Here is a 26,016-nt window from a genome sequence, read left to right as displayed (position 1 = left end):
AGTGCCTGTGACCTCCACCAGCTTCCTCCTCCTAGTCCTCCCTGAGGACTGAATCTGGGACACAGAAGGGCAGAGATTCAGGCCTGCCTTTCCTCTCCCTGAAAGAGCCTGTGGTGGCCCTGGGCAGAGAGAAGGATGAGAAGTGAGGCTGAGTGAAGTGAGGCTGAGTGAGGTGGGGCTACGGGGATCCAGGTGGGAGGGGCCCAGCCAACCAAGGTCAGGCCCGGCCCCTCAGCAGGAGGTGGGCACTGGGGCCCTTGGGCAGGGCTGACTTGACACTGACCACAAGGGAGGCCCTTTTGCAATAAGGGAAAAGAAGCCAGATGGATAAAGGAAGTGCTGGTCACCCTGGAGGTACACGGGTTTGGGGAAGGCTCCTGGCCCCCACAGCCCTCTGCGGAGCCTGAGCCCGGCTCCCCCCACTCACCTCAACCCCCAGGTGGCCCCTCCACAGGGCCCCTCTCCTGCCTGGACGGCTCTGCTGGTCTCCCCATCCCCTGGAGGAGAGCAAGGCCATGGGCTGGCCCCTGCTGCTGCCCCTGCTGTTGCCACCAGCATTTCTGCAGCCTGGTGAGTGCCCAGGACTGCCCAGATGTGGGCTCTGCCCAAACCACAGGAGAGGCCAACCCGAGACAAAGGTGGGACATCTTGAGGAGGGCCCAGGCTCCCACTACCAGGAAACAAGGATGGGTCCCACAGGGGCAGGTGCCCCCATCCTCTCTCTCCCATGCCTGAAGAGTGGGAGACCCAGGCCAGAAGTCAGTCCAGCCACCTGTCACACGACTGCCTGTGGATGAAGGTGCGGGAGGGTCTAGGGTCACCCTCTTTGTGTCTTGCGGAGGCTTCAAGGTCTCTCCCACACTCTCTCCCTCCCACCTATAGGTGGCTCCGCGGGATCCGGTTCAAGCGGCCCTTTTGGGGTCACTCAACCAAAACACCTCTCAGCCCCTATGGGTGGCTCCGTAGAAATTCCCTTCTCCTTCTATCACCCCTGGGAGTTAGCCACAGCTCCCAACATGAAAATATCCTGGAGACGGGGCCACTTCCACGGGCAGTTCTTCTACAGAACAAGGCCAGCTTTCATTCACGAGGATTACTCGAACCGGCTCTTTCTGAACTGGACAGAGGGTCAGGACCACGGGCTCCTCAGGATCTCGAACCTGCGGAAGGAGGACCAGTCTGTGTATTTCTGCCGAGTCCAGCTGGACACACGGAGATCAGGGAGGCAGCAGTGGCAGTCCATCGAGGGGACCAAACTCACCATCAACCGGGGTGAGTCCAGCTGCCCCAGCACCTACCTTGCCCACCGCAGTGAGGCTTTTATTATCACTGGTGACGTCGTCCCTGGCACCTCAGACCCCACTTCTTCTGACGACCCCTAAGTTCTCTCTTTGACCACTAACACTTCCTCAGGCCTTTGCCACCTCTCCCCTTTTCTCTTCCCCTTGTCTCCACATCTGATCTGCTTTCCCCTCACTGTCCCCTCCAGATCCAGCCCCGCCCCCACTCCTCAGGCCTCAGCATCTGCCAGACCCTCTAATTACCCTTCATTCTTTCTCCAAACTGGGGCTCCAGCCTGGCCTCTCCCCATGACCTCCCGGCAGATTTGATCTCTCCAGGGTGTGGCTCACCCGCTCTGTCATCTGTCTCTGCCTGGAGTCCCCGTTAGTGCCTCAGGGTGGGCCCCATATCTTGCATCTCTCACAGTCAGGAGCTCATCCAGGAACCCCCAGCAGGTGCCCAGTGACTGGCCCTGGGAGCTCTGCAGTCCCTGGGTCAACCTGGGTTCCCATCTGCCCACTTCCTTCTCCCCCTCTGCTTCCCAGAAGTGTCCTTCAGCTCCTCCCCAAACTTCTCACCTCTTCCCTCACCTGTCATATCCCTCTTCTCCTATATCCATCCTTTACCCTCCTCACTTTCTCCCCAGCCCCTGCAGCCCCCCCTCTCCCTGACAAGCCCCTGGGTTCTTCCAGCCGTACCCTCTCTGTCCTCCACTCTGGTCTTGCTACTCTGTCCTTCCCAACACTAAGGGACATGTCTGCAGAAGCAAGAGCAGCAGCCCTCATTCACTGAGGCATCATGGCATGGCCCTGGCAAATTGCTTCATGTGCATTGCCCTAGTGAACCCTCACCAAGACTCCTCAATGGCAAGAGGAACTGCTATTCTCTTCAGTTTACAGATAGGGAAACTGAGGCTAACAGAGCCTATATAGCTGCCCAATGTCACACTAGTGGTGCAGATGGGATTTGGAAGGGATGGTGAGGGCGGGGCATGGTGGCTGACGCCTGTAATCCCAGCACTTTGGGAAGCCAAGGTGGGTGGATCACTTGAGGTCAGGAGTTCGAGACTAGCCTGGCCAACATGGCAAAACCCCGTCTCTACTAAACATACAAAAATTAGCCAGGCATGGTGGCACATGCCTGTAATCCTAGCTACTCAGGAGGCTGAGGCAGGAGAATCACTTGAACCTGGGAGGCGGAGGTTGAGGTGAGCTGAGATCGAGCCACTGCACACCAGCCTGGGTGACAAAGTGAGACTCTGTCACAAACAAACAAACACAATGACAGGGATGGTGAGCTGCAGAGCTTTCTCGCCTAACCTCTAGCTACAGGGCCTCGCCTATTGAGTTGACCATAGTGTTCGCCTTGACCTACTTTTGAACCTAGCGATGGGATGTGTTGCACTAATAGATCTTCTGTTTTATTCAGAAAGGGCATCAGGGAAATTTGAGCCTAGGTTTATCTGTCTCCAGATCAGTGGGGAAAGAGGAGTTTCTCCCAGGCCCAGGCAGGAAGGGGGTGCATTGTCTGTAGAAAATGTTTTAGGAAACTAATCTTTGGCCAGGTGGGTTTATTTTTTCTAATCACTTGCACTGGCAACCCTAAACAATGCCACGGATAAATTACTCTTCCCTGCAGGGATAGACACTCTCGCTGCCTGTGCCCTGGTAAACCACCACACCATCTTAACCACTGTGTTGGTTTTGGAGCAGATGGAGAGCGGCTCCATAATCCAAATGAAGCAAGACAGCCTTGAACTTTGATTTCCTGCATATTTCCTTAAATGGCCTTTTCTGAGAGATTTGGGTTTTTCTCAGGCCTTCTCTTCCTCTTTCCTTAATTCCTGCTTGCTTTTCTCACTTCTCTGCATAGGTCAGAGTTGTAGTTTTCTTCACTAATAAATTGTTTTGTTTTGTTTTGTTTTGAGATGGAGTTTCACTCTGTCGCCCAGGCTGGAGTGCAGTGGCTGGATCTCAGCTTACTGCAAGCTCCGCCTCCTGGGTTTACGCCATTTTCCTGCCTCAGCCTCCTGAGTAGCTGGGACTACAGGCACCTGCCACCTCACCTGGCTATTTTTTTGTATTTTTTAGTAGAGACGGGGTTTCACCGTGTTAGCCAGGATGGTCTCGATCTCCTGACCTCGTGATCTGCCCATCTTGGCCTCCCAAAGTGCTGGGATTACAGGCCTGAGCCACGGCGCCCAGCCATAAATTGTATTTTTAATTAATTCAATTAGTTGAATATTCATGCTTATTATAAAAAACAAAATACAGGAAAATAATAAGATAAAAAAGTTTTTTTGTTTTGTTTTGTTTTTTTGTTTTTTTTTTTTGAGACAAAGTCTCGCTCTGTCACCCAGGCTGGAGTGCAATGGCACAATCTTGGCTCACTCCAACCTCCACCTCCCAGGTTCAAGCGATTCTCCCACCTCAGCCTCCGAGTAGCTAGAATTACAGGCACTCGCCATCATACCAGGCTAGTTTTTTTATTTTTGTAGAGACAGGGTTTCACTGTGTTAGCCAGGCTGCTCTCGAACTCCTGACCTCGGATGATCTGCCCACCTTGGCTTCCCAAAGTGCTGGGATTACAGGCGTTGAGTCACCTTGCCCTGCCTTTTTTTTTAGACAGGGTCTCGCTCTGTCACCCAGGGAGTGTGATCATGGCTTACTGCAGTGTTGATCTCCCAGGCTCAAGTGATTCTCTTGCCTCAGCCTCCCAAATAGCTGGGACTACAGGCATGCACCACCACACCTGGCTAATTTTTGTATTTTTTTTTTGTAGTTATGGGATTTTGCTATGTTACCCAGGCTGGTCTCAAACTCCTGAGCTCAAGTGATCCACCTACCTTGGCCTCCTAAAGTGCTGGGATATAGGCATGAGCCACTGTGTCTGGCAAAAAAATCCAACTGAAGTACCACCATGCTACGATACAACAAACTAAAGGAATATTTGTAGCAGATATGAACTAAGTTTGTTGTTGGCTTATTAATGTTTTTTACATAGTTTTACTTTTGTAACCAAACCTAATTGTGTTCTTTGTCACTTTTCTGTTTTATTTCTAAGCACAAAAATCCCAATTTCCACTAAAAGTTGAAAATATTGGCCAGACACAATGGCTCATGCCTGTAATCCCAGCACTTTGGGAGGCCGAGGTGGTGGATCACCTGAGGTCAGGAGTTCGAAACTAGCCTGGCCAACATGGTGAAACCCTGTTTCTACTAAAAATACAAAAATTAGTCGGGTGTGGTGGTGCATGCCTGCAGTCCCAGCTACTCAGGAGGCTGAGACAGGAGAATTGCTTGAACCTGGGAGCCGGAGGAGGTTTCAGTGAGCCAAGATCCCACCACTGCACTCCAGCCTGAGCAACAGAGCAAGACTCTGTATCAAAAAAAAAAAAAAAAAAAAAAAAAAAAAGAAAAGAAAAGAAAAGAAAAAGAAAATATTTATATTTAAATTCTTAATTAAAAAGAAATTGTATGTAGTGAGAATTTATTTTGGTATATGGCATAAACAACTCAATTGATCTTTATATGAAGTAATTAATCAGTTGTCCCAACCCCATTTACTGCATTTTTATCTGCTTCTCTATTGATACATTAGGCCTGGTTTTAAAATTATTTTTGTAGAAGAGCATCCGTTTCTGGTCAGTCAATTCTGTTTCACTGATCTGTCTTTTCTTACATCAGCACACAGGTTTAGTGATTGTAACTTTATCACGTTTCAATGCCTAAGACGATTTCCATCTCAAACATATTACTCCTTCCTCAAAAACTTTTTTAGGCTGGGTGCAGTGGCTTCATACCTGCAATCCCAGCACTTTAGGAGGCTGAGGCACAAAGATTACTTGAGCCCAAGAGTTTGAGACTTAACATGGGAAACACAGTGAGACCCCATCTCTACCAAAAAAAAAAAAAAAAAAATTAGCCAGTTGTGGTAGTGCAAACCTATGGTCCCAGCTACTCAGGAGGCTGAGACAGGAGCATTGCTTGAGGCCAGGAGGTTGGGCCTGCAATGAGCTGTGATTTCACAACTGCACTCCAGCCTGAGCTACAGAGCAAGACCCTGTCTTAAAAAACAAAGCAAAACAAAAAATATTTTTCTGTTGTTGCCTGCCTGTTCCTTCCCCACTGTTAGAATAAGTTTATCCAGTTTAGGGGAAAAAAAACAAAAACAAAAAACACAACACTCTTTTAAGTCACAGTCGCATTAAACCTATAACGCAATTGACAGAAACCGAAATCAGGCTCATACACAATCTTCCCACCCAGGAACAAGGTCCTATTTTATATCCCTCAGTAAACTTTGGTAGTGTTCTGCCAAAGAGCATATCAATGTCTTATAAGATTGTTTAACTGTCTGTAGTGAGCCGAGATCATGCCACTGCACTCCAGCCTGGGTGACAGAGCCAGATCCTGTCTCAGGAAAAAAAAAAAAAGATTTTTTTACCCTCTATATTTCCTTTTGTTATTAATATGCAAGATTACTTTTTGAATCCTTAATAATTGTCATTGTAAAAGTAATGCATAGGTGGCCGGGTATGGTGGCTCACACCTGTAAACCCAGCACTTTGGGAGGCCGAGGCAGGCAGATCACAAGGTCAGGAGATCAAGACCATCCTGGCTAACACGGTGAAACCCCGTCTCTGCTGAAAGTACAAAAATATTAGCTGGGCGTGGTGGCGAGCACCTGTAGTCCCAGCTACTCAGGAGGCTGAGGCAGAAGAATCACTTGAACTGGGAGACGGAGGTTGCAGTGAACCGAAATTGCACCACTGTACTCCAGCCTGGGCAACAGAGGGAGACTCTGTCTCAGAAAAAAAAAAAAAAAAAAAGCATAAAATCTGGCCAAGACAGTGAGTTATATGCATGTTTACCATCACCCCTTCCCAGAATCTACTAACATAATAGCAAAGGGAATTTTTTAAGAAAGAAATCTTTAAGAACAAGAAATATATGAACTGGATGTACAAAAGCAAATTTTGAGAAGCTGGAAACAGACTAATGGAATTGGTTTAGGGCTAAACCCTAAGCCAGTGTTGGGAAACCCAGATGAATGGCAATTTATACCACAAAACTCTGTAAAGGTTCAGTAATGTTGGCCCTGAGTACCCCTGAAAGTAGGAGTGAAGATGGGTCTAAAAACTAGAGGACATTGAAAATCTACTTCAGAAGCAGGGAAACCTCCATTCCCCATTCTCCCACCCTAGCCCAAAGACAAGAGGTTTGCTTTCCAGAATAGATGAACCAGAGGGCCTCTGGGGCAGCACCCCAGGGATAACTGGCAAGGTGATTGGGGTCTGGTCCTCATACTGAGTCCCCCAGCACCGGGGACTATACCTTGGCCTCAGCTGTGTCTGGGAAGCCTGAGGCTAGAGTCCCTGTATGATTAAGTGAAACAAACTTCTTCCATGAAACACGAAGAACAAAACAAACATGAAAAACAGAAAGAGGAACCTGGAAGAAACCAAAACAGTTCAGGGAGTATAAAATTTTAAAATACTCAGCATCTCCTTCTATTCAGAAAGTTAAGAGACCCTGTGCATGTGATAAGAGGGGGTGCTTTACAAAGGAACCTGCAAACCACAAAGAAACCACAAAGAAAGCTCTTGGAAATTTAAGATACAATAGCAAAAACAGAAAATTTCATTAAAGGGCTGGGCGCGGTGGCTCACGCCTGTAATCCCAGCACTTAGGGAGTCCAAGACAAGAGGATTACTTGAGGCCAGGAGTTCAAGACCAGCCTGGAAAACATAGCAAGAATCTGGCAACATAGCAAGACTCTGTCTCTATTAAAAAAATACAATTTAAAAATTAGCTGGGTGCGGCCTATCGTGGTAGCTCACACCTGTAATCCCAGCACTTCGGGAGGCCGAGGCAGGCGGATCACTTGAAGTCAGAAGTTGAGACCAGCCTGGCCAACATGGCGAAACCCTCCCTGTCTCTACTAAAAATACAAAAAAAATTAGCTGGGTGTGGTCGTGTGTACCTGTAATCCCAGCTACTCGGGAGGCTGAGGCATAAGAATCATTTGAACCCGGTAGGCGACGGTTGTGGTGAGCTGAGATCCACCACTGCACTCCAGCCTGAGTGACAGAGTGAGACTCCATCTCAAAAAAAAAAAAAAAAAAAAAAAAAAAAAAAAAAAAAAAAAAAAAAAAACCTAGCTGGGTATGGTGGCACATGCCTGTAGTTTCAGCTACTCAGGAGGTTGAGGCAGGAGGATCACTTGGGGCTGGGAGGTCAAGGCTGCAGTAGCTGTGGTCCCACTACTGCACTCCAGCCTGGGGGACAGAGTGAGATCCTGACTCCAAAAAAGAAAAAAAAAAACAAAAGCCACCACCACCAAAACAACGAAAAATGCACCCAAGGATGAAATTTACTTTTGAGTGTGGGAATAAATATATAAATGGATCAATTCTTTTTATGTGTCAGGTGATGGTGAAAAGAGAAAAGAAGAGAACTGAAGTGGAGTGAGTGGGACAGAGATTGCTAAGGGTGGTCCTGTATTCACACTGAACACGGAAGGCTGCTGTGAGATGAAGCAGAGCCTGGTGTAGGGTAACTGGGGAGACCTTAGAGTGAGGCACAGTTTGGGAAACCAATCAGGGATGGGGAAGTGCCCTGGGACCAGCAGCAAGCCTGAAGAGCAAGGGGAGGGAGCCCAGAGAAGACTGGAATGTGTTGAGAGGAGCTGTGGCCTCTGGAGTCAGAAGTTACAGGGCATGAGAGCCCACAGATGGGGTCCACCAAGGCCAGCTCCAAAGGCACAATGCAGGGATGGAAGAACTGGGGAGCAGACCTGGAGAAGCCCCAGGAAGATCCAGCCTAGACACAGATTGATTGGTAGAACATAATAGAGAGGCTGGGAGAAGAATGTTCCAGTCACACAGGACAAGTGTGGCTGAAGCCAAAGGGAAGAGGCAGAGGTTGCAGGAGGCGGGGAAGATCCTGTGTGGCTTTGAAAGCCAAGGAAACAACTCACTTTCGCTCTGAGTGCCATGGGAGCAAAGGAGCATTTCCTGCAGGAGTGCTGAGATCTGACTCACACTTTTTTTTTTTTAAATTATTATTATTATTTTAGATGGAGTCTTGCTCTGTCGCCCAGGCTGGAGTGCAGTGGCACGGTCTTGGGTCACTGAACCTCTACCTCCCGGGTTCAAGGGATTCTCCTGCATCAGCCTCCCGAGTAGCTGGGATTACAGGTGCCCGCTACCACACCCGGCTAATTTTTCTATTTTTAGTAGAGACAGGGTTTCACCATGTTGGCCAGGCTGGTCTCGAACTGTTGACTTCAGGCGATCCGCCTGTCTCGGCCTCCCAAAGTGCTAGGATTACAGGCGTGAGCCTCCATGCCCAGCCCCAACTCATAGCTTAAAAGCATCCCTCTGGCTGTGCTATGGAGGAAAAAACTATAGGTGAGCGAAGTCAGAAGCAGGGAGACCGGGGAGAGATGATGCAGCTTGGCTTAGCGAGATGGCAGTGCATGAGGTGAGAGGTGGCTGATACTGGTTCTATTTTGAAGACAGGGTAGACAGGATTTGCAGATGGATTGGATGTAGGGTATGAGAGGGAGGGAAGCAAGGAAGACTCTTAAGGTCCTTGCCCTGAGCATCCTGAAGGACAGAATTGCCATTTACTGAGGTAGAGAAATGGGGAAGAATGGGTTTGGGAGGAAATCAAGAACTTTGTTTTGGACACCTTACGTTTGAGTCGTTACTAGACATACAAATGGAGGTGTGAACAGGTAGTAAGATCTCTGAGTCTAGAGTGCAGGGGGAAAGTCTGGATATATCAACTTGGAACCCAGCCTGGGCGACATAATGGAACCCTGTCTCTACCAAAAAAAAAAAAAATTGTTTTTTTTTTTTTTTTTGAGACAGTCTCACTCTGTCACCCAGGCTGGAGTGCAGTGGCATGATCTTGGCTCACTGCAACCCCTGCCTCCAGGTTCCAGTGATTCTTCTGCTTCAGCCTCCTGAGTAGCTAGGACTGCAGGAGGGCACCACCACACCCAGCTGTTTTGCATTTTTAGTAGAGATGGGGTTTCACCATATTGCTCAGGCTATCCACAGAAAAAAAAATTTTTTTTTAATTATCTGGGCATGGTGGTGTGCACCTGTAATCCCAGCTACTCAGGAGGCTGAGATGGGAAGATCGCTTGAGCCCAGGAGTTGGAGGCTGCAGTGAGCCATGGTTGCACTATTGCACTCCAGCCTGGGCGACAGAGGAAGACCAATCAGGATACCACTGATATTTAATGTCACGCGGTGAATGAGATCATCTGGGAAGTGAGTGTGGCTAGAGAGGAAGTTTCAGGACTGGGCCCTGACATTAGGTTTGGGCAGATGAAAAGAAATCAACAGAGATGACTCAGAAGGAGCTAAGAGTGAGGCAGGAGAACCAAGAGAGATGGTGTCCCAGAAGCCAAATGAATAACTCACTTCATAAAAGGGGGAGTGAGGAGTATCAAATGCTGAAAAGCTGAGTCAGATAAAGAAAATGGGGGTGTAAGATCTAAATTCTCCATGTCAGTACTAAGAAGTGAGTAGATACCACTTAAAGCAAGCAAATCAAGCAATGGCAATATTTGCATGCTGTTTAGAAATAGGAGGTTAACACCAAAATAAATAGCTAAAGTTGCTGAAAATAGTTGCCTCTGGGGAGTTGGAAGGGAGTAGGAGGCAGGTGCAGGAGGCTGCTGTTTTTTTCTAAGTTATGTGAAATTTGTTGGGTCTGAATTATGTGCTGATACAACTTGGAAAAAAAAGTGTTAAATTTAAAAACTAATAAAAGTACTGGTAATACTTACACGTAATTTAAAAAATACAGAAGGAAGTTAAATAAAAGGTAACATTCACCTTATCTCTCCAGTCCCTACCACTTTGTGTGGAAGTGTTCTCTCTTACAGATACTGACATAAAACATAAATAGAATCAAACTACATACTATGCTGCTCTAGAACTTGCTATTTTTACTTAAAGTAACTTGAATCTCTTTCATTCCAGTATATATACATCTATGTCTTTTTTTTTTTTTTTTTTTTTTTTTGAGATGGAGTTTTGCTCTTGTTGCCCAGGCTGGAGTGCAATGGCATGATCTCGGCTCACTGTAACCTCTGCCTCCGAGGTTCAAGTGATTCTTCCACCTCAACCTCCCAAGCAGCTGGGATTATAGCTGTGTGCCACCACACCTGGCCTATGCCTTTTTAATTTTTTTTTCTTTTTTTTCTTTTTTGAGACGGAGTTTCACTCTTGTCACCCAAGCTGGATGAGGTGGCATGATCTCAGCTCACTGCAATCTCTGCCTCCCGGGTTCAAGTGATTCTCCTGTTTCAGCCTCCCCAGTAGCCAGGATTACAGGCACATGCCACCATGCCCACCTAATTTTTGTATTTTTAGTGGAGATGGGGTTTCACCAAGTTGGCCAGGCTGGTCTAACTCCTGACCTCAGATGATCCACATGCCTTGGCCTCCCAAAGTGCTGGGATTACAGGCATGAGCCACTGCACCTGGCCATTTAAAAAAATTTTTTCACTGCTCCTTGCAGAGCAGGGCTAACTCCTAGTCATTGTGCTCTGAATCAGCAATGCCTTTTTAAATGGCCGCATGCATCCCATGGTAGTGATGTATCATAATTTATTTAATCACTGTTCTATTTGAAGACAGTTAAATTGTTGCCACATCACAAACTATAATGTAAAGAACACCCTTCAACACATGCCTTTGAATACTTGGGCAAGCATTTGCATGGGAGAAATTCCCAGCACTGAGACAACTGCAACAAAGGGCACACATAGGTCTTTTACCTTTTGATAGATCGTCCCAAATTGCATTCCCAGAGGTTCTGCCCGTTTATACTCCCATTGTGCATGACAGTTTCTCTCTCCCTAAACCTGGCCAATAACAGGCATTTTCCTCTACTCAGATCAGTTTTTTGAATGGTCTCTTGTATTAGTCTGCATTTTTAAAAAATTTGTTTTTTGTTGGGCGTGGTGGTTCACGCCTGTAATCTCAGCACTTTGGGAGGCTGGGGCGGGCAGATCACTTGAGGTCAGGAGTTCGAGACCAGCCTGGCCAACATGGTGAACCCTCGTCTCTAGTAAAAATACAAAAATTAGCCGGGTGTGGTGGCATGCACCTGCAATCCCAAGTACTTGGGAGGCTGAGACACAAGAATCCCTTGAAGCCGGGAATTGGAGGTTGCAGTGAGCCGAGGTTGCACCACTGCACTTTTTTCTGTTGTTGACAGAATGACACTACGTCAGAAAGAAAAAAAAAAAAAAAAAAACAGAAAAAAAATTTTGTTTTTGAGACAAGGTCTCAGTCTGTTGCCCAGACTGGAGTGCAGTGGCACACTCATAGATCACTGCAGCCTCAACCTCCTGGGCTCAAGCGGTCCTCCCTCCTCAGGCTCCTGAGTAGCTGGGACTATAAGCATGGGCCACCACACCCAGCTAATTTTTGTATTTATCATAGAGACCAGGGGAGCAGGGGGTCTCACTACGCTGCCCAGGCTGGTCTCAAACTCCTGGGCTCAAGTGATCTGCCCACCTTAACCTCCCAAAGTGCTGAGATTATAGGCATGAGCCACAGTGCCCAGCTTTGAAAACAAAACAAAAAACTTTTGAATGAATATTAGCATTAGGATTATGGTATCTTTTTATGAAATGGATTCAAATTGCATAGTTTTCCATATGTTCTGGAAACTTCTATGTGGGAATTCTATGTTCCTTAAATTTTTACAAGAACTTATTTATAAAACTTCCTGAGCATGGAGACCTTATGAAAGGTAGTTCTTTCATAGCATTCTCATTTCTTCTTTGTCTACTGATCATTAACCCATTTATGCCAGAGGCTGCAAATTTTTTGTGTGAAAGATCAGACCTTGGTGATGACCGTGAGCAGTAGCATATAAATAACTCACACAAGCTTACCGTTCCAATAATGGAACACTGGGCATAAATAGGTAAGGTATACTACTTTTTTTGTTTATTTGTTGTGAGACAGAATCTTGCTGTCACCCAGGCTGGAGTACAGTAGCGTGATCTTGGCTCACTGCAACCTCCGCCTCCCAGGTTCAAGTGATTATCCTGCCTCAGCCTCCCAAGTAGCTGGGATTACAGGCGCCCACCACCACACCCAGCTAATTTTTGTAATTTTAGTAGAGATGGAGTTTCACCACGTTGGCCAGGGCTGGTCTCAAACTCCTGACCTCAGGTGATCTGCCCACCTCGGCTTCTCAAAAGTGCTGGGATTACAGGCATGAGCCACTGTGCCTGGCCCCAAGGTATACTAGTTCTTAAATCAATTTTTAAAAATATCACCCAGGCCTGGCTCAGAGGCTCATGCTTGTAGTCCCAGCTAATCAGGAGGTTGAGGCGGGAGGATCACTTGAGCCCAGGAGGTGGAGGCTGCAGTGAGGTAGGATTGTGCACTCCAGCCTGGGCAACAGAGCAAGACCCTGTCTCAAAAAAACCCAAAAGACACCCATTTCACAGGTATTTTAACATTTAACAATCTATAATTAAGCATATACTCACTCATGATTGCAACTGGCTTTTGTTGTCATTAGGTTTGCTAGTCTTGTCTACCTTGTTGTTGCTCCTTTAAATAACCAGTTTCTGCATTTATTTTGCTTGTGGCTATCTATTCCCTAATAAATTTATTCCTATGTAACTTTTCATTACTTTCTTACTCTGAGTTTCCTTACAGTTGTCTCCTCTCTGGGGTTTTTTCTTTGGAAACTGAATATTATGTTTGTTTTAAAAATTTATTCCCATTTTAAGTAATAAAAGCATTTCATACTGAGTTTAGCTTAGAGTGTTGCTTTAGTCATACACCAGGGTTCTTTTTTAAAATATGTATTATTCTAGTTTTTATTTTCTAAACAGTATGTTATTATATATGTCTCCTTTAAGTAATTAAAACATTTTTAAATTCCCAATAGAGACATAGCATTTACACTTTTAGTAATTTCTCTTAAGAGTGGACGAAGATTTTAGTTCATCCTAACTTGAAGACATTAAGGAGCCTGATTTTTTTGTCCTGTGGCTGAGTACTATGTCAATTTTTTAAGGGTGCATGAAACATCTATAAAGAAGGTGTAACTTGTTTGTAGGATGTGAAGGTCAATATATATTAATGTGACCTTAAAAACATATTTTCAATATACAGTAGGTTTTTTACAGATGTGTTCTCACTTATTAAGACAATTCTGGCTTGGCACAGTGGCTCATGCCTGTAATCCCAGCACTTTAGGAAGCTGAAGCAGGCAGATCACCTGAAGTCAGAAGTTGGAGACCAGCCTGGCCAACATGGTGAAACCCTGTTTCTACTAAAAAAAGAAAAAAAATACAAAAATTAGCTGGGTGTGGTGGCATGTGCCTGTGATCCTAACTACTCGGGAGGCTGAGGCAGGAGAATCACTTGAACCTGAGAGGTGGAGGTTGCAGTGAGCCGAGGCTGCACCACTGCACTCCAGCCTGGATGACAGAGCGAGCCTCCGTCTCAAAAAAAAAAATAGAGGGGTAGAAGGGTGGTTGCCAGGGACTTCGGGACACAGGAATGAGAAGTTCATGTTTAACACATAAAATATTTCCATTGAGGAAGATGCAAAGGTTCTGGAGTTGGATGGTGTGATGGTTGCACAGCACTGTGAATGTGCTTGATGCCACTGAACGGTGCATGTAGAAATGGTTAAAATGACATATTTTATGTTACCTGCATTTGCAACAATAGACTCTTTTTGATCCTGTGATTTAGTTATCCCTATTTGTGAGTGAGGAGATGAGGTTCTGAGGTCAGCCTACTGATAACTGGTGTAGAATCAGGTTTTAACTGAGTTGCCTGTTAAGTTGAATTTGAGGAGGAAGAAATAAAATGAAAGGAAGGAAGAAATAAAAGGAAGGAAGGAAGGAAGGAAGGAAGGAAAGAAGGAAGGAAAGAGGGAGGGAGGGAGGAAGGGAGGAAGGAAGGAAAGGAAAGGAAAAGGAAGGGAAAAATAATATAAAATGAACTGAGTCGTCTGCATTGAAAGCTGTTAGCATGTCACCCTGTTCCCCGCTCCCTGTGTGGGCTTCAGAGAGGAGCTCCCTCACCACTAATGTCCCCCAACCTAGAAATCAGCACATCATGCCTTTCACCCAGACACCCTGCACCCCCAGGGGAGGGTCTGTTCATTGCTCATCTCTCCCCAGCTGTCACGACCACCACCCAGAGGCCCAGCAGCATGACTACCACCCAGAGGCCCAGCAGCATGACTACCACCCGGAGGCCCAGTAGCGCAACCACCACAGCCAGCCTCAGGGTCACACAGGGCAAACCACACTCAGACTCTTGGCACCTAAGTCTGAAAACTGCCGTGGGGGTGACAGTGGCTGTTGCTGTGCTCGGAATCATGATTTTGGGACTGATCTGCCTTCTCAGGTGGAGGAGAAGGAAAGGTAAGTGCCCAGGACCTATCCTCTCCCCAAGCCTCCCATCTGGGGGTTTCTCAGAGCCTACCTGCAGCTATGGGGCTTCTGAAATATGCAGACCCTGCCTGCTCCCCTCAAGCCCGCCTCCCTCAAACCCACCGAGGCCGACTTCATGGCCTGTGCTGGGTTGTCTGCATTTGTGAGGCTCCTGCAGTGGGGCGGGGCAGGGTCACATATGAGAGCCCACAGCCCTTTTCACACAGCTGATCCCCACCCAGTTCTCTCTGTCATCACGCATCTACCTCCCCTGAAGGTTCCTGGGGAGGGGAAGGTCTCCCCTGGCAAAAGGACAGAGAGAGCAGAAGGGAACGGAAGTAGGCTGAGCTCAGCAGGCACTGGCCGACTGCCCACCTGCCACGGCCTGGCTTGAAACTGGAGAAGCAAAGTAGATAAAGCATAAACCATAGACTGCTCTCAGTGAACTAGGGGTGTGGGGTTGTCAGTTGCCTTAAGGACTAATTGCTTCATTGAGAAAGAACTATGGCAGCACTTAATAAGGGTGGGAGGAAGGAGAGGTAATCAGAGAGAGAGGACTTCCCAGAGGAGGTGATATATGCAAAAGTCTCAAAGAAGAAAAAGAATTAGCCTGGCAAGTGGTGAGGGTGGTGTAGAGGTCACTCACTTTCCGTGCGGGTGGAGGAAACCATTCCAGGAGCTGTAGGAATCTCAGTGCTGGTGGAGGAGGCGGGAGAGGAGGGGATCTTGGAAATCACACCCAAGAGCCTCCAATCCCAGAGGCAGCGTGAAGCAGTAAAGGGTGACCTCAGCTCCCGTGAGAGACCTCAGTCTGTGAAGGAGTGGCCAGAGGTGGGCCAGGCTGGGTCAGTGCAGTGCAGGGGTGAGGTGGAGAGAGGGAAAGGGCCAGATCCTGGAAAAGATTAAGTAATAAAACCAAAGAGGTGAGGTGCAGTGCAGTGGCTCACGCCTGTAATCCCAGCATTTTGGGAAGCTGAGGCAAGATAATTTCTTGAGCCCAGGAGTTTGATACCAACCTGGGCAACACAGGGAGACCCTGTCTCTACAAAAAAATATATATATATAGAAAATTAGCTGGGCATGGTAGCCTGTGCTTGTAGTACCAGCTACTGGGAGGCTGAGATGTGAAGACTGCTTGAGCCCAGGAGTTTAAGGTTACAATGAGGTATGATTTCACCACTGCACTCCAGCCTGGGAGACAGAGCAAACTATCTCCAAATAAATATAAAAATAATAAATTTTTTTTTTTTTTTTTTTTTTTTTTTTTGAGACGGAGTCTTGCTCTGTCACCCGGGCTGGAGTGCAGTGGCCAGATCTCAGCTCACTGCAAGCTCCGCCTCCCAGGTTCACGCCATTCTCCTGCCTCAGCCTCCCGAGTAGCTGGGACTACAGGCGCCCGCCACCTCGCCCGGCTAGTTTTTTGTATTTTTAGTAGAGACGGGGTTTCACTGTGTTAGCCAGGATGGTCTCGATCTCCTGACCTTGTGATCCGCCCGTCTCGGCCTCCCAAAGTGCTGGGATTACAGGCTTGAGCCACCGCGCCCGGCCAAAAATTTTTTTTATAAAGACATTTGGTTGGCTGGTCAGGATGGCTCATGCCTATAATATCAATACTTAGGGAGGCCGAGGCAGGATAATCTCTTGAGCCAAGGAGTTCAAGACCAGCCTGGGCAACTTGGCAAAATCCCATATCTACAGAAAATACAAAAATTAGCTGGCTATGGTGGCGTGCGCCTGTGGTCCCAGCTACTCCAGAGGCTGAAGGAGAAGACTGCTTGAGTCTCGGAGGTCGAGGCTGCAGTGAGCCGTGACTGTGCCACTGTACTCCAGCCTGGGTGACAGAGCAAAACCTTACCTCAATAAATTAAATAAGTTGATTGTTATATTGGTGTAGGGGCAAGGGAGCAGGAATAAGCCCCTGTTTCCATTTGAGTGGATGAGGCTGTAATGAAATCACCAAGTACAATGATGAAGAGAGGAAGAGATCACGCTTGGAGGGGAACAATGCCTCGTTTAATTTGGGATCCATTACACTAGGGATCCACATGTGGCATCTCAGCAGAGTTGTCCATTGGAAACTCAGAGTACACATTTACAGTTCAAAAGAGAGGACAAGGCCTGAGGCATTAATGAGTTCCACCCCAACATCCTCCAAAGCTGATCTGAAGTTACCATCAAGAACGTTTGCAATGGGCTGGGTGTGATGGCTCCCGCTCATGCCTGTAATCCCAGCACTTTGGGAGGCCAAGCTGGGTGGATCACTTGAGCCCAGGAGCATGAGACCAACCTGGCCAATGTGGTGAAACCCTGTCTCTACTAAAAATACAAAACTTAGCCAGGTGTGGTGGTACGCACCTGTAGTTCCAACTACTGGAGAGGCTGAAGTGGGAGAATTGCTTGAGCTCAGGAGGCAGAAGTTGCAATGAACTGAGATCATACCACTGCACTCCAGTCTGGGTAATAGAGTGCAAGGAGATTTGCTCTATCAGCTATGAAAGCACAGAGGGGAGGAGCACGGGGTCGGGGCTGCTTGCAGTCAGATCCTGGCCTCACACCCTCACCAGGGAAACAGGCTCGCTGGTACAAAGGCTGTGCACCTCAATTTCCTCATGGCAAAGGGAGTGAAAATGGTACCTACGTGGGGTTGTCCTGATGATTAAATGTACTGTGTTTAGAATAGATCTAGCAGAGGGTGTGCCACAGGAGCATAAGCACTTAGAATGACTAAACAGTAGGCATTAAACCAGGGAACGCTGGCTCTCATGGGAGCACCATCGTATGAATACATTTAAAACAAAAGACAAAATGGTACGATATTGGCATATTCATACACAGATAAAGTAATGAAAGAAAAGAGGAAAATGTAAGTATAACAGAATGAAAAGAGACCCAAATATATGTGGGAATTTAGTTGGTTAAAAGGTTTCTAATCGGCCGGGCGCGGTGGCTCAAGCCTGTAATCCCAGCACTTTGGGAGGCCGAGACGGGCGAAACACGAGGTCAGGAGTTCGAGACCATCCTGGCTAACACGGTGAAACCCCGTCTCTACTAAAAAATACAAAAAGCTAGCCAGGCGAGGTGGCTGGCGCCTGTAGTCCCAGCTACTCGGGAGGCTGAGGCAGGAGAATGGCGTAAACCCGGGAGGCGGAGCTTGCAGTGAGCTGAGATCCGGCCACTGCACTCCAGGCCGGGTGACAGAGCGAGACTCCGTCTCAAAAAAAAAAAAAAAAGGTTTCTAATCAATGGGGAAAGATGAGTAATTCAATGAATGGTGCTGGAACTATTCAGTAGCCATCTCAGAAAAAACAACATTATCTCCTTAACTCATAATTTGTACCAAAATAAATTCCACAGGGATCAAAGATTTAAATGAGAAAAAAAATTACCCTAGTACCAGAAGAAAATGTGAGATTATTGCATACTCAAGGAGTAGAGACAGTCTTCCTCAGTATGACCAAGCCCCAAAGCCATGGATTCAAATATTAAAATCTGGCCAGGCACGGTGGCTCACACCTGTAATCCCACCACTTTGGGAGGCTGAGGCAGGCGAATCACTTGAGGTCAAGAGTTCAAGACCAGCTTGGTCAACAGGGTGAAACCCTTTCTCTACTAAAAATACAAAAATTAGCTGGGCATGGTGATGCGCCCCTGTAATCCCAGCTACTTGGGAGGCTGAGGCATGAGAAGCGCTTAAATCCAGGAAGTCGAGGCTGCAGTGAGCTGAGATCACACCACTGCACTCCAGCCTGGGCAACAGAGCGAGACTCTGTCTCAAAAAAAAAAAAAAAAATTAAAATCAACCACTTAATTCTTTTTTTTAATTCTGCAGAACAAAAACCACAGCGTTTTCCTCCTGAGAATGAGTAAGAGGGTCAGGGAATTGAAGAGAAAGTTTGACATAATCACTGAGGAAACGGGAAGTGGAGTTTGAGGATTCAGCTCAGATGAGAAACTGTAAATCTATGATAGCAGCGTTGTGCATGGCGCATTTTCCCCCAGCAGTAGTCAACCATTCAATTTTGAAACCGTAGTGATTTTTGTTGGTCAGGAATTGTTGTCAGTTGCTACCACCAGGGACCAGAAGTAACAGTGGCTTACACAAGACAGAGCTGGGTTATTTTTTCCTCTTGTAAACAGATCTGGAAGCAGACAGCACATCACTGTTCTTAGACACTCAGGTTCCTACCTTTCTGATTTACCAGCCCTGATGCTGGCTTCTGTCCCAAAGGTTGCCTCGTAGCCCAAGATGGCTGCAAGGATTCTAGCCACTATTTCTGGGTTCCTGGCAAAAAATAGGAGAAAGGAAGAAAGGGGGGAAAAAAAAAACACTATGCCTTAACTATCTGTTTTCTTTTAAAGAGTCTTCCTGAAAGACCTAACAACTTCACGTGTGAGAGCCCCCAGCCCTCTCCACACAGCCGATTCCCCCCACCCCAGTTTATCTTATTGGCTAGAATTTGGTCATATATCCCACAGCTATCTGTAGGGGGAATCCTCCCACTCCAAATAAAATCAATTTTCTGTAACTAAGAATAATTGAATAGATATTGGGTAATCAAATAGCATTTCCGCCATAAGACACCCCCAGGATTAAAGATTTGCCAGCTAAGTGTGGCAGAGAGACAGGAGATCACAGGTCAAGGAGCTAGTGAGAAGGCAGGAATGGAGAGCAGAGGGGTCAGCAGGGAGTCTGAATAATCTGTAGAAAAGTAGATTATCAAGGTGATAAGAGTTCAATGAAGTCTAAGAACAGGTACAGTGGGATAATGACAAAAGGCAGCTGGAACGCTTCCAAGCTTATTCTGTGAGGTCAGCATTACCATGATACCAAAGCCAGACAAAGATACTACAAGAAGAAAAAAAAAAAAAACAACTACAGAGCCATAACCCTGATGAATATTGATGTAAAAATCTTCAACAAAATAATAACAAACCATATTCAACAGCACGGCAAAAGAATTACACACCATGAGCCGGGCACAAGAATCACTTGAACCTGGGAGGCGGAGGTTGTAGTGAGCTGAGATCGTGCTATTGACACTCCAGCCTGGGTGACAGAGTGAGACTCCATCTCAAAAAAAAGAAGGAACTGAATCGAAAAAAAAAAAAAAAAAAAGAAGATAGATCAATATACCAATGGAATAGAATACAGAGTCTAGAAATAAATCCTTGCGCATATGGTCAAAAGACTTGACAAGGGTACCAAGAGCACTTAATGGGCAAAGGACAATCTCTTCAACAAATGGCATTGGAAAACTGAATATACACACCAAAGAATGAAGTTGGATCCTTATCTTATACCATACACAAAATTTAACTCCAGATGGATTAAAGACCTAAAAGTAAGACCTCAAACCATAGGGAAAAAGCCTCATGACACTGAGTTTGGCAATAATTTCTTGTCTGTGATACCAAAAGCACAAGCCACAAAAGAAAAAATAGACAAATAGGACCACATTAAACTTAAACATGTTTTTTCATTAAAGGACACAATCAAAAGAATCCAAAGGCAACCTACAGAATAGGGAAAATATTTGCAAATTATATATCTAATAAGGAGTGAATATCCAAAATATATAAAAACTCCTACAATTCAACAACAAAAAAATCAACCCAATTTAAAAGTGGGCAGTGGATTTTAACAGACATTTCTCCGGAGATGATATATGCTATGGTCTGAATGTGTCTCCTCAAATCATGTATTGGCAACTTAGTCCCCAGTGTGACAACTGCGAGGTAGTGTGTTTTGGAAGGTGCTTAGATCATGATGGCTCTGCCAGACGAACAGATTAATGACATTATAAAAAGGGATTTCAGGAGTGGGTTCACTGTCTTGTGATCTTCTGCCATGTGAGGGCACAGTAATCCTCCCCTCTGGAAGACACAGAAAAAAGCAAGTTGCTGGCACCTTGATCTTGGACTTCCCAGCCTCCAGAACTGTGAGAAATAATTTTTGTTTTGCTTTGTTTTACTTTTCAGCAAACTCTTGTCCAACAGAAGAAATAAATTTGTTTTTTATAAATTATACAGGCTCAGATATTCTTATATATATTAGCTTCACAAAATAGACTAAGACAGTACACAAATCGCCAACAAGCAGATGAAAATGGCCAACTATTCATCAGAGAAATGCAAATCAAAACCAGAGAGAGCTATCTCCTTATACCCAGAAGGATAGCTACTATTAAAAATAAATAAGTGTGTAAATGACAAGCGTTGGGAAGAATGTGAAGAAATTGGGGTCCTTGTGCACTGTTGATGGGGGTATAAAATAGTGCAAATGATATAGAATAAATCATATTAAAAAAAGATTTAATTTTCCTCAAAAATTTAAAAATAAAGGCCAGGAGTGGTGGTTCACTCCTCAAATTCCAGCACCTTAGGAAGCTGAGGCGGGCAGATCACCTGAGGCCGGGAGTTCGAGACCAGCCTGGCCAACATGGTGAAACACCATCTCTACTAAAAATACAAAATTAGCTGGGTGTGATGGCAGGCACCTGTAGTCCCAGCTACTTGGGAGGCTGAGGCAGGAGAATCGTTTGAACCCAGGAGGCAGAGGTTGCAGTGAGCTGAGATTGTGCCACTGCACTCCAGCCTGGGTGACGGAGCGAGACTTCATCTCAAAATAAATAAATAAATAAATAAATAAATAAAGCAAGCAAGCTACCATATGATCCAGCAATCCCACTTTTGGGTACATGCCCAAAAGAACTGAAAAGAAAGGTCTTGAAGAAATATTTATACACCCATGTTGACAGCAACACTATTTTCAATGGCCAAGAGGTGGAAGCAACCCAGATGTCCATCGACAAATGAATGGATGAACAAAATGTGGTTTATACATATAATGGAATACTATTCAGTCTTTAAAAGAAATTCTGGGCCAGGTGCAGTGGCTTACACCTGTAATCCCAGCACTTTGGGAGGCCGAGGTGGGTGGATTACCTGAGGTCAGGAGTTCGAGACCAGCATGACCAACATAGTGAAACCCTGTCTCTACTAAAAATACAAACTTAGCTAGGCCTGGTGGTGGGCATCTGTAATCTCAGCTACATGGGAGCCTCAGGCAGGAGAATCGCTTGAACCCAAGAGGTAGAGGTTACAGTGAGCCTAGATCACACCACAGAACTCCAGCCTGGGTGACAAGAGCAAAACTCTGTCTCAAAAAAAAAAAAAGAAAGAAAAGAAAAAAGAGAAAGAAAGAAAGAAATTCTGACACATATTACAGTATAAACAAACCTGGAAGACATTATGCTAGGTGAAATAAGGCAGTTACAAAATGACAAATATTGTATGATTCTGTTTTTCGGTGGTACCTAGAGATATGAAATTAATAGGAACAGAAAGTAGAATGGTGGTTGCCAGAAGCTGCAGGGAGGAGGGAGTGGGGATTCTTTAAAATAGTCTCAGTTTTGCAAGATAAAAAGGTTCTGGAGATGTTTCATAACAGTGTGAATACACTTAACACTACTGAACTGTACACGTGGTTAAAAGTGAATTCTAGCATTTTTTTTTTACCATAAGTAAAATAAAATATAACCTGTTCAAGTTTCAGAGAGAGGGGAAAAACAGAGGGACAGAAGAGTACTGGAAGGAGAGAAAGTTGCAGAATGGAAATGATACTAGCAATTAGTATTTCAGAGTTCCCAGTCTCAACATAAAAAAAAAAGTCCTGTAGAAGTGGAAGGGGAGGTCCCTGGAGTTGAGGGGTACCTTGAGGCCTGGGTTGAGAGGGTGTCTCTGTGGATGTGAAGCCCTTCTGGGAAGAGGTTGGATGGTAGAGGGGATGTCTGTGAACCAGGAGCCCAGTGCTTGGGAAACACTGCAAGGATGCCAGGGGGACAGGATGGGCAGGGTACAGTGGGAGAGGCAGCAGAGGATTCAGGGTGGGACCAGCCAGGGGAGGCCTAGTGGTGGCAACAGAACTTCAACAGCCACAAACATGAGTCCCAAGCATGAAGCTCCCAAGCCTGGAGGGCAGACCTAGACGTCACCTAGAAGGAAAGCACAGGTGTGGTCTCCCTGAGGACCTGGAGGGAGTGGGGTAGGGTGCCAATGTCAAGGGAAGGGGAGGGGAGGGGAGAAGTGGCTGGGCGAGGGCTCAGTGGTGGAGGGAGCCAGGTTGGGACTGAGCAGAGAGCTCAAGAGAGAAAGAAACCGAGGGAGGGGGTCAGGGTGAGGGGGTCTCAGGAGGTGACGTGGAGGACAACAGGGAGGACAGGTGGGGACCTCAGGGTGCTGGCTGAGTCCCAGGCCCTTCCTGATGGGTTTGGGTGGAGCAGCTGGTCCCTCTAAGGAGGGCCTCAGCCTAGGGCGCAGCACAGAAGGTGGGATGGAGACTGCCATCACCCGGATGCCATCCTGACTCACTGTCGGTCCTCCTACAGGTCAGCAGCGGACTAAAGCCACAACCCCAGCCAGGTGAGTGCTGGGCCTCCCCAGGGGGGTGGGGAGGTGCATGTGCAGGCAGTGGCCTGGTTTGGGAAACAGGGAGTGTGCTGCTAAGAACCCCACAAACCCAGCCTGCCACAGCCGTCGTTGCATCCCCAACTAACCCATCCTCGTCCTCCTTTGTCCTCTAGGGGCCAGGCTCTTGACCTCGGGGTTTCTGTCCCCTAAATACTAGACTAGTGGACTCCGGGTTCCAGCATGAACACTTAGAGTCTCTTTTCTGGAGTGCCCATCTGTGCCCTCTGCCTGCCTTTCCTGGTGTTACTAAGCTTCTCTTGCTCTTCACCTGCTTCCTCTCAGCCTGGATCTTCCAGCTTTTCCATATCGTCTGCTCTCGTTCAATCTGTCCTGTTCCCCTGCTGAATGTGCGGTTGGGGACCCAGGCTTCCTCTGCCTCCAGCTCCTCTCTCCACCTGTGTGTGCTCAGGAGGGACTCACCAGCCTCTGCCTTGCTCCCCTCTCCAGGCTAGGGCCTCACTTTTCCTTTTTCTGGGCTCTTCCTCTCCACCCTCCTGCCTCTCTTTCCTTTCCTCTAGCCCCTCCTTTCCATGGCCGTAGGTCTCCTGCTGGAAGAAAGCATCACCCCTGCCCTTTCTCCTGCGCTGGCTTTTGTCGGCTGCCCTTCTCCTGTCCCTCACCAGGTTCCTTCTCCATCCATTCACCCAGCCTGAGCTCCTGATCAGAAGACCTGAAAGTCACACAATTGGTTTGCTTCTCCCAGTTTTAGCCAAGGCAGCGCCAGCAGAGAGAAAACAAGGATTGACCTTTCCTATTTTTCTTCTCTGTGTTCCTCTCATACAAGCAGCTTCCCTAGAAGAACCCAACTCACTGAGCACCGAGGGACCTCTGCTGGACCACACACAAATTGCCCCTAATTCCTCTTCCAAGCAGCCTCCTCTGAGTCTAAAACCATCACACCCATCCTGAGCAGGGTGGACAGGTTGCAGAGCACTCCCCAAAGAGAACCAGCCCCTAACACATGTCATAATTCTTTTTTCATTTTTTTTTTTTTATTTTTGAGAGAGGGTATCGCTCTGTCACCCAGGCTGGAGTGCAGTGGCGCAATCATAGCTCACAGCCTTGAGCTCCTGGGCTTAAGCGATCCTCCCACCTCAGCCTCCTGAGTAGCCTGGACCATACGCGCACACTACTACATCGGCTAGTTTTTGTATTTATTATAAACACAGGGTCTCGCTATGTTGCCCGGGCTGGTATTGTACTCCTAGGCTCAAGCAATGGCCACCTGCCTCCGTCTCCCAAAGTGCTGGGATTACAGGTGCCACCACCCAGCCCATGTCTTAAATACCCAGCCTCTAACATATTTCCTATCCTCTTGTTCCCATACAGGGAACCCTTCCAAAACACAGAGGAGCCATATGAGAATATCAGGAATGAAGGTGAGTCCTTACCACCATCCTTCCCCATTTTCTACCCCTGGCCCTTCCTGTTTCCCCAAACACCCACTACCTGGGTCTGTGCCCCTCTCAGTGTTTTCTTCTTTCCATTCCTTGCCCCTTGCCCCCATGTGACCCTGGTCCTGACCTAGCAGATAACCTCACTCCTAGAGCCCCCTGCCCATCTCTTTCCCCTGGTTGTCACACCACCTGACCTTGGCACACCTTGCTTTTTATTCCTAGGACAAAATACAGATCCCAAGCTAAATCCCAAGGTAAGCAGTCAGACCAGGGCCTGAAGGAATTAGAGAAGCCTGGAGAAAGTGGGGTGGAAGGGAGAGGGGGAGTGTGGTGTGGGCAGGAGAGTTAGATTGTAGGCTTGTCGCTAAGATGGGGACAGCTCCATCTCCACTGTCTAACTCTTTCTCTCTGGGTTCTCGCCCAGGACGACGGCATCGTCTATGCCTCCCTTGACCTCTCCAGCTCCACCTCACCCAGAGTACCTCCCAGCCACCATCCCCTCAAGAGCCCCCAGAATGAGACTCTGTACTCTGTCTTAAAGGCCTAACCAATGGACAGCCCTCTCAAGACCGAACGGTGAGGCCAGGCACAGTGGCGCAGGCCTGTAATCCCACCTACTCTGAAGCCTGAGGCAGAACAGAGTGAGCCCAGGAGTTCAGCGCCAGCTTTGATAATGGAGTGAGATGCCATTGCTAGTTTAAAATGTATATTAACAATAAAGTAACAAATTTAAAAAGATTGTCTTCAAAACTATTTTTTAAAATCTGAATCCATTAAAACAAGTAAAAAAGGACTGCACAATGACCTTTTTAGAGTACACTACACTTCCAATGGGAAGGGCCACAGCTTCCAACAATAACCAAGGCCATACAGATGACTCAGAGGCCAGCCAAAGAACTGACAGAAACAAAGCCATCTACTCCAGCTCTCTCTTCACCTTCCCAGCCCTGGCCCGTAAAACTAAAAGTAACCCCAAAACTGACCTGAATGTGTGTAAGGAGAAAACTGACATCACCTTCAACTCCTGTCCCTCCCAGTGAAAATGAACTCTAACAGAGAACTCACACCCAAGACCCTTCCTCTAGTACTTTTTTTAGTGACTTCCTTGGGCCAGGGAACATGAGTCCCCAAATCTTGGTAGCCAGCCCAAACCCAAAGCCTGCCCTCAAATCCGATCAGTCTTCCCTATGGTGACAACAAGAGTATCACCTCATTTGACATCATTCACAACCCTATAAGGTAGAAGATGCACTCACTGGAAGATGAAGAGCAGAACCAGGATGGTGAACATGTTTTTCCCCAGGCCACAGAGGTAGCTAGTGAGGAGCTGAGCCCGGATCTGAATCCAGATCTGCCCTTCTCGATGTCCTCTCAAGACTCAGGTCTCACTGCCTTCCCCAGATGCCTGCACTGTGTAGGC

The 26,016-nt window shown here is 46.9% G+C and overlaps 1 protein-coding gene across 3 annotated transcripts; it reads left to right on the top strand.

The window, feature by feature from the left end:
* Positions 1-278: 278 nt before the first annotated feature.
* PILRA (paired immunoglobin like type 2 receptor alpha) lies at positions 279-25,334 on the top strand. 3 transcript variants are annotated; one of them, XM_010377705.2, is made up of 7 exons: positions 287-570; positions 883-1,272; positions 14,476-14,721; positions 23,118-23,151; positions 24,529-24,578; positions 24,819-24,850; positions 25,021-25,334. In XM_010377705.2, the coding sequence occupies exons 1-7, from the start codon at positions 516-518 to the stop codon at positions 25,141-25,143; spliced, it is 930 nt and encodes a 309-aa protein (XP_010376007.2). In that variant the 5' UTR covers positions 287-515; the 3' UTR covers positions 25,144-25,334. The 3 variants fall into 3 exon arrangements, with proteins under 3 accessions (XP_010376008.2, XP_010376007.2, XP_030787665.1); XM_030931805.1 differs by having other exon boundaries at positions 510-638; XM_010377706.2 differs by lacking the exon at positions 14,476-14,721 and having other exon boundaries at positions 279-570; positions 25,021-25,332.
* The last annotated feature ends 682 nt before the right edge of the window (positions 25,335-26,016 follow it).

Source organism: Rhinopithecus roxellana, chromosome 6 (genome assembly GCF_007565055.1).
Source record: "Rhinopithecus roxellana isolate Shanxi Qingling chromosome 6, ASM756505v1, whole genome shotgun sequence".
In the NCBI taxonomy this organism is placed as follows: Eukaryota; Metazoa; Chordata; class Mammalia; order Primates; family Cercopithecidae; genus Rhinopithecus; species Rhinopithecus roxellana.
The sequence above is the reverse complement of the archived record's forward strand: the minus strand, read 5'-3'. Positions and strand labels throughout refer to the sequence as shown.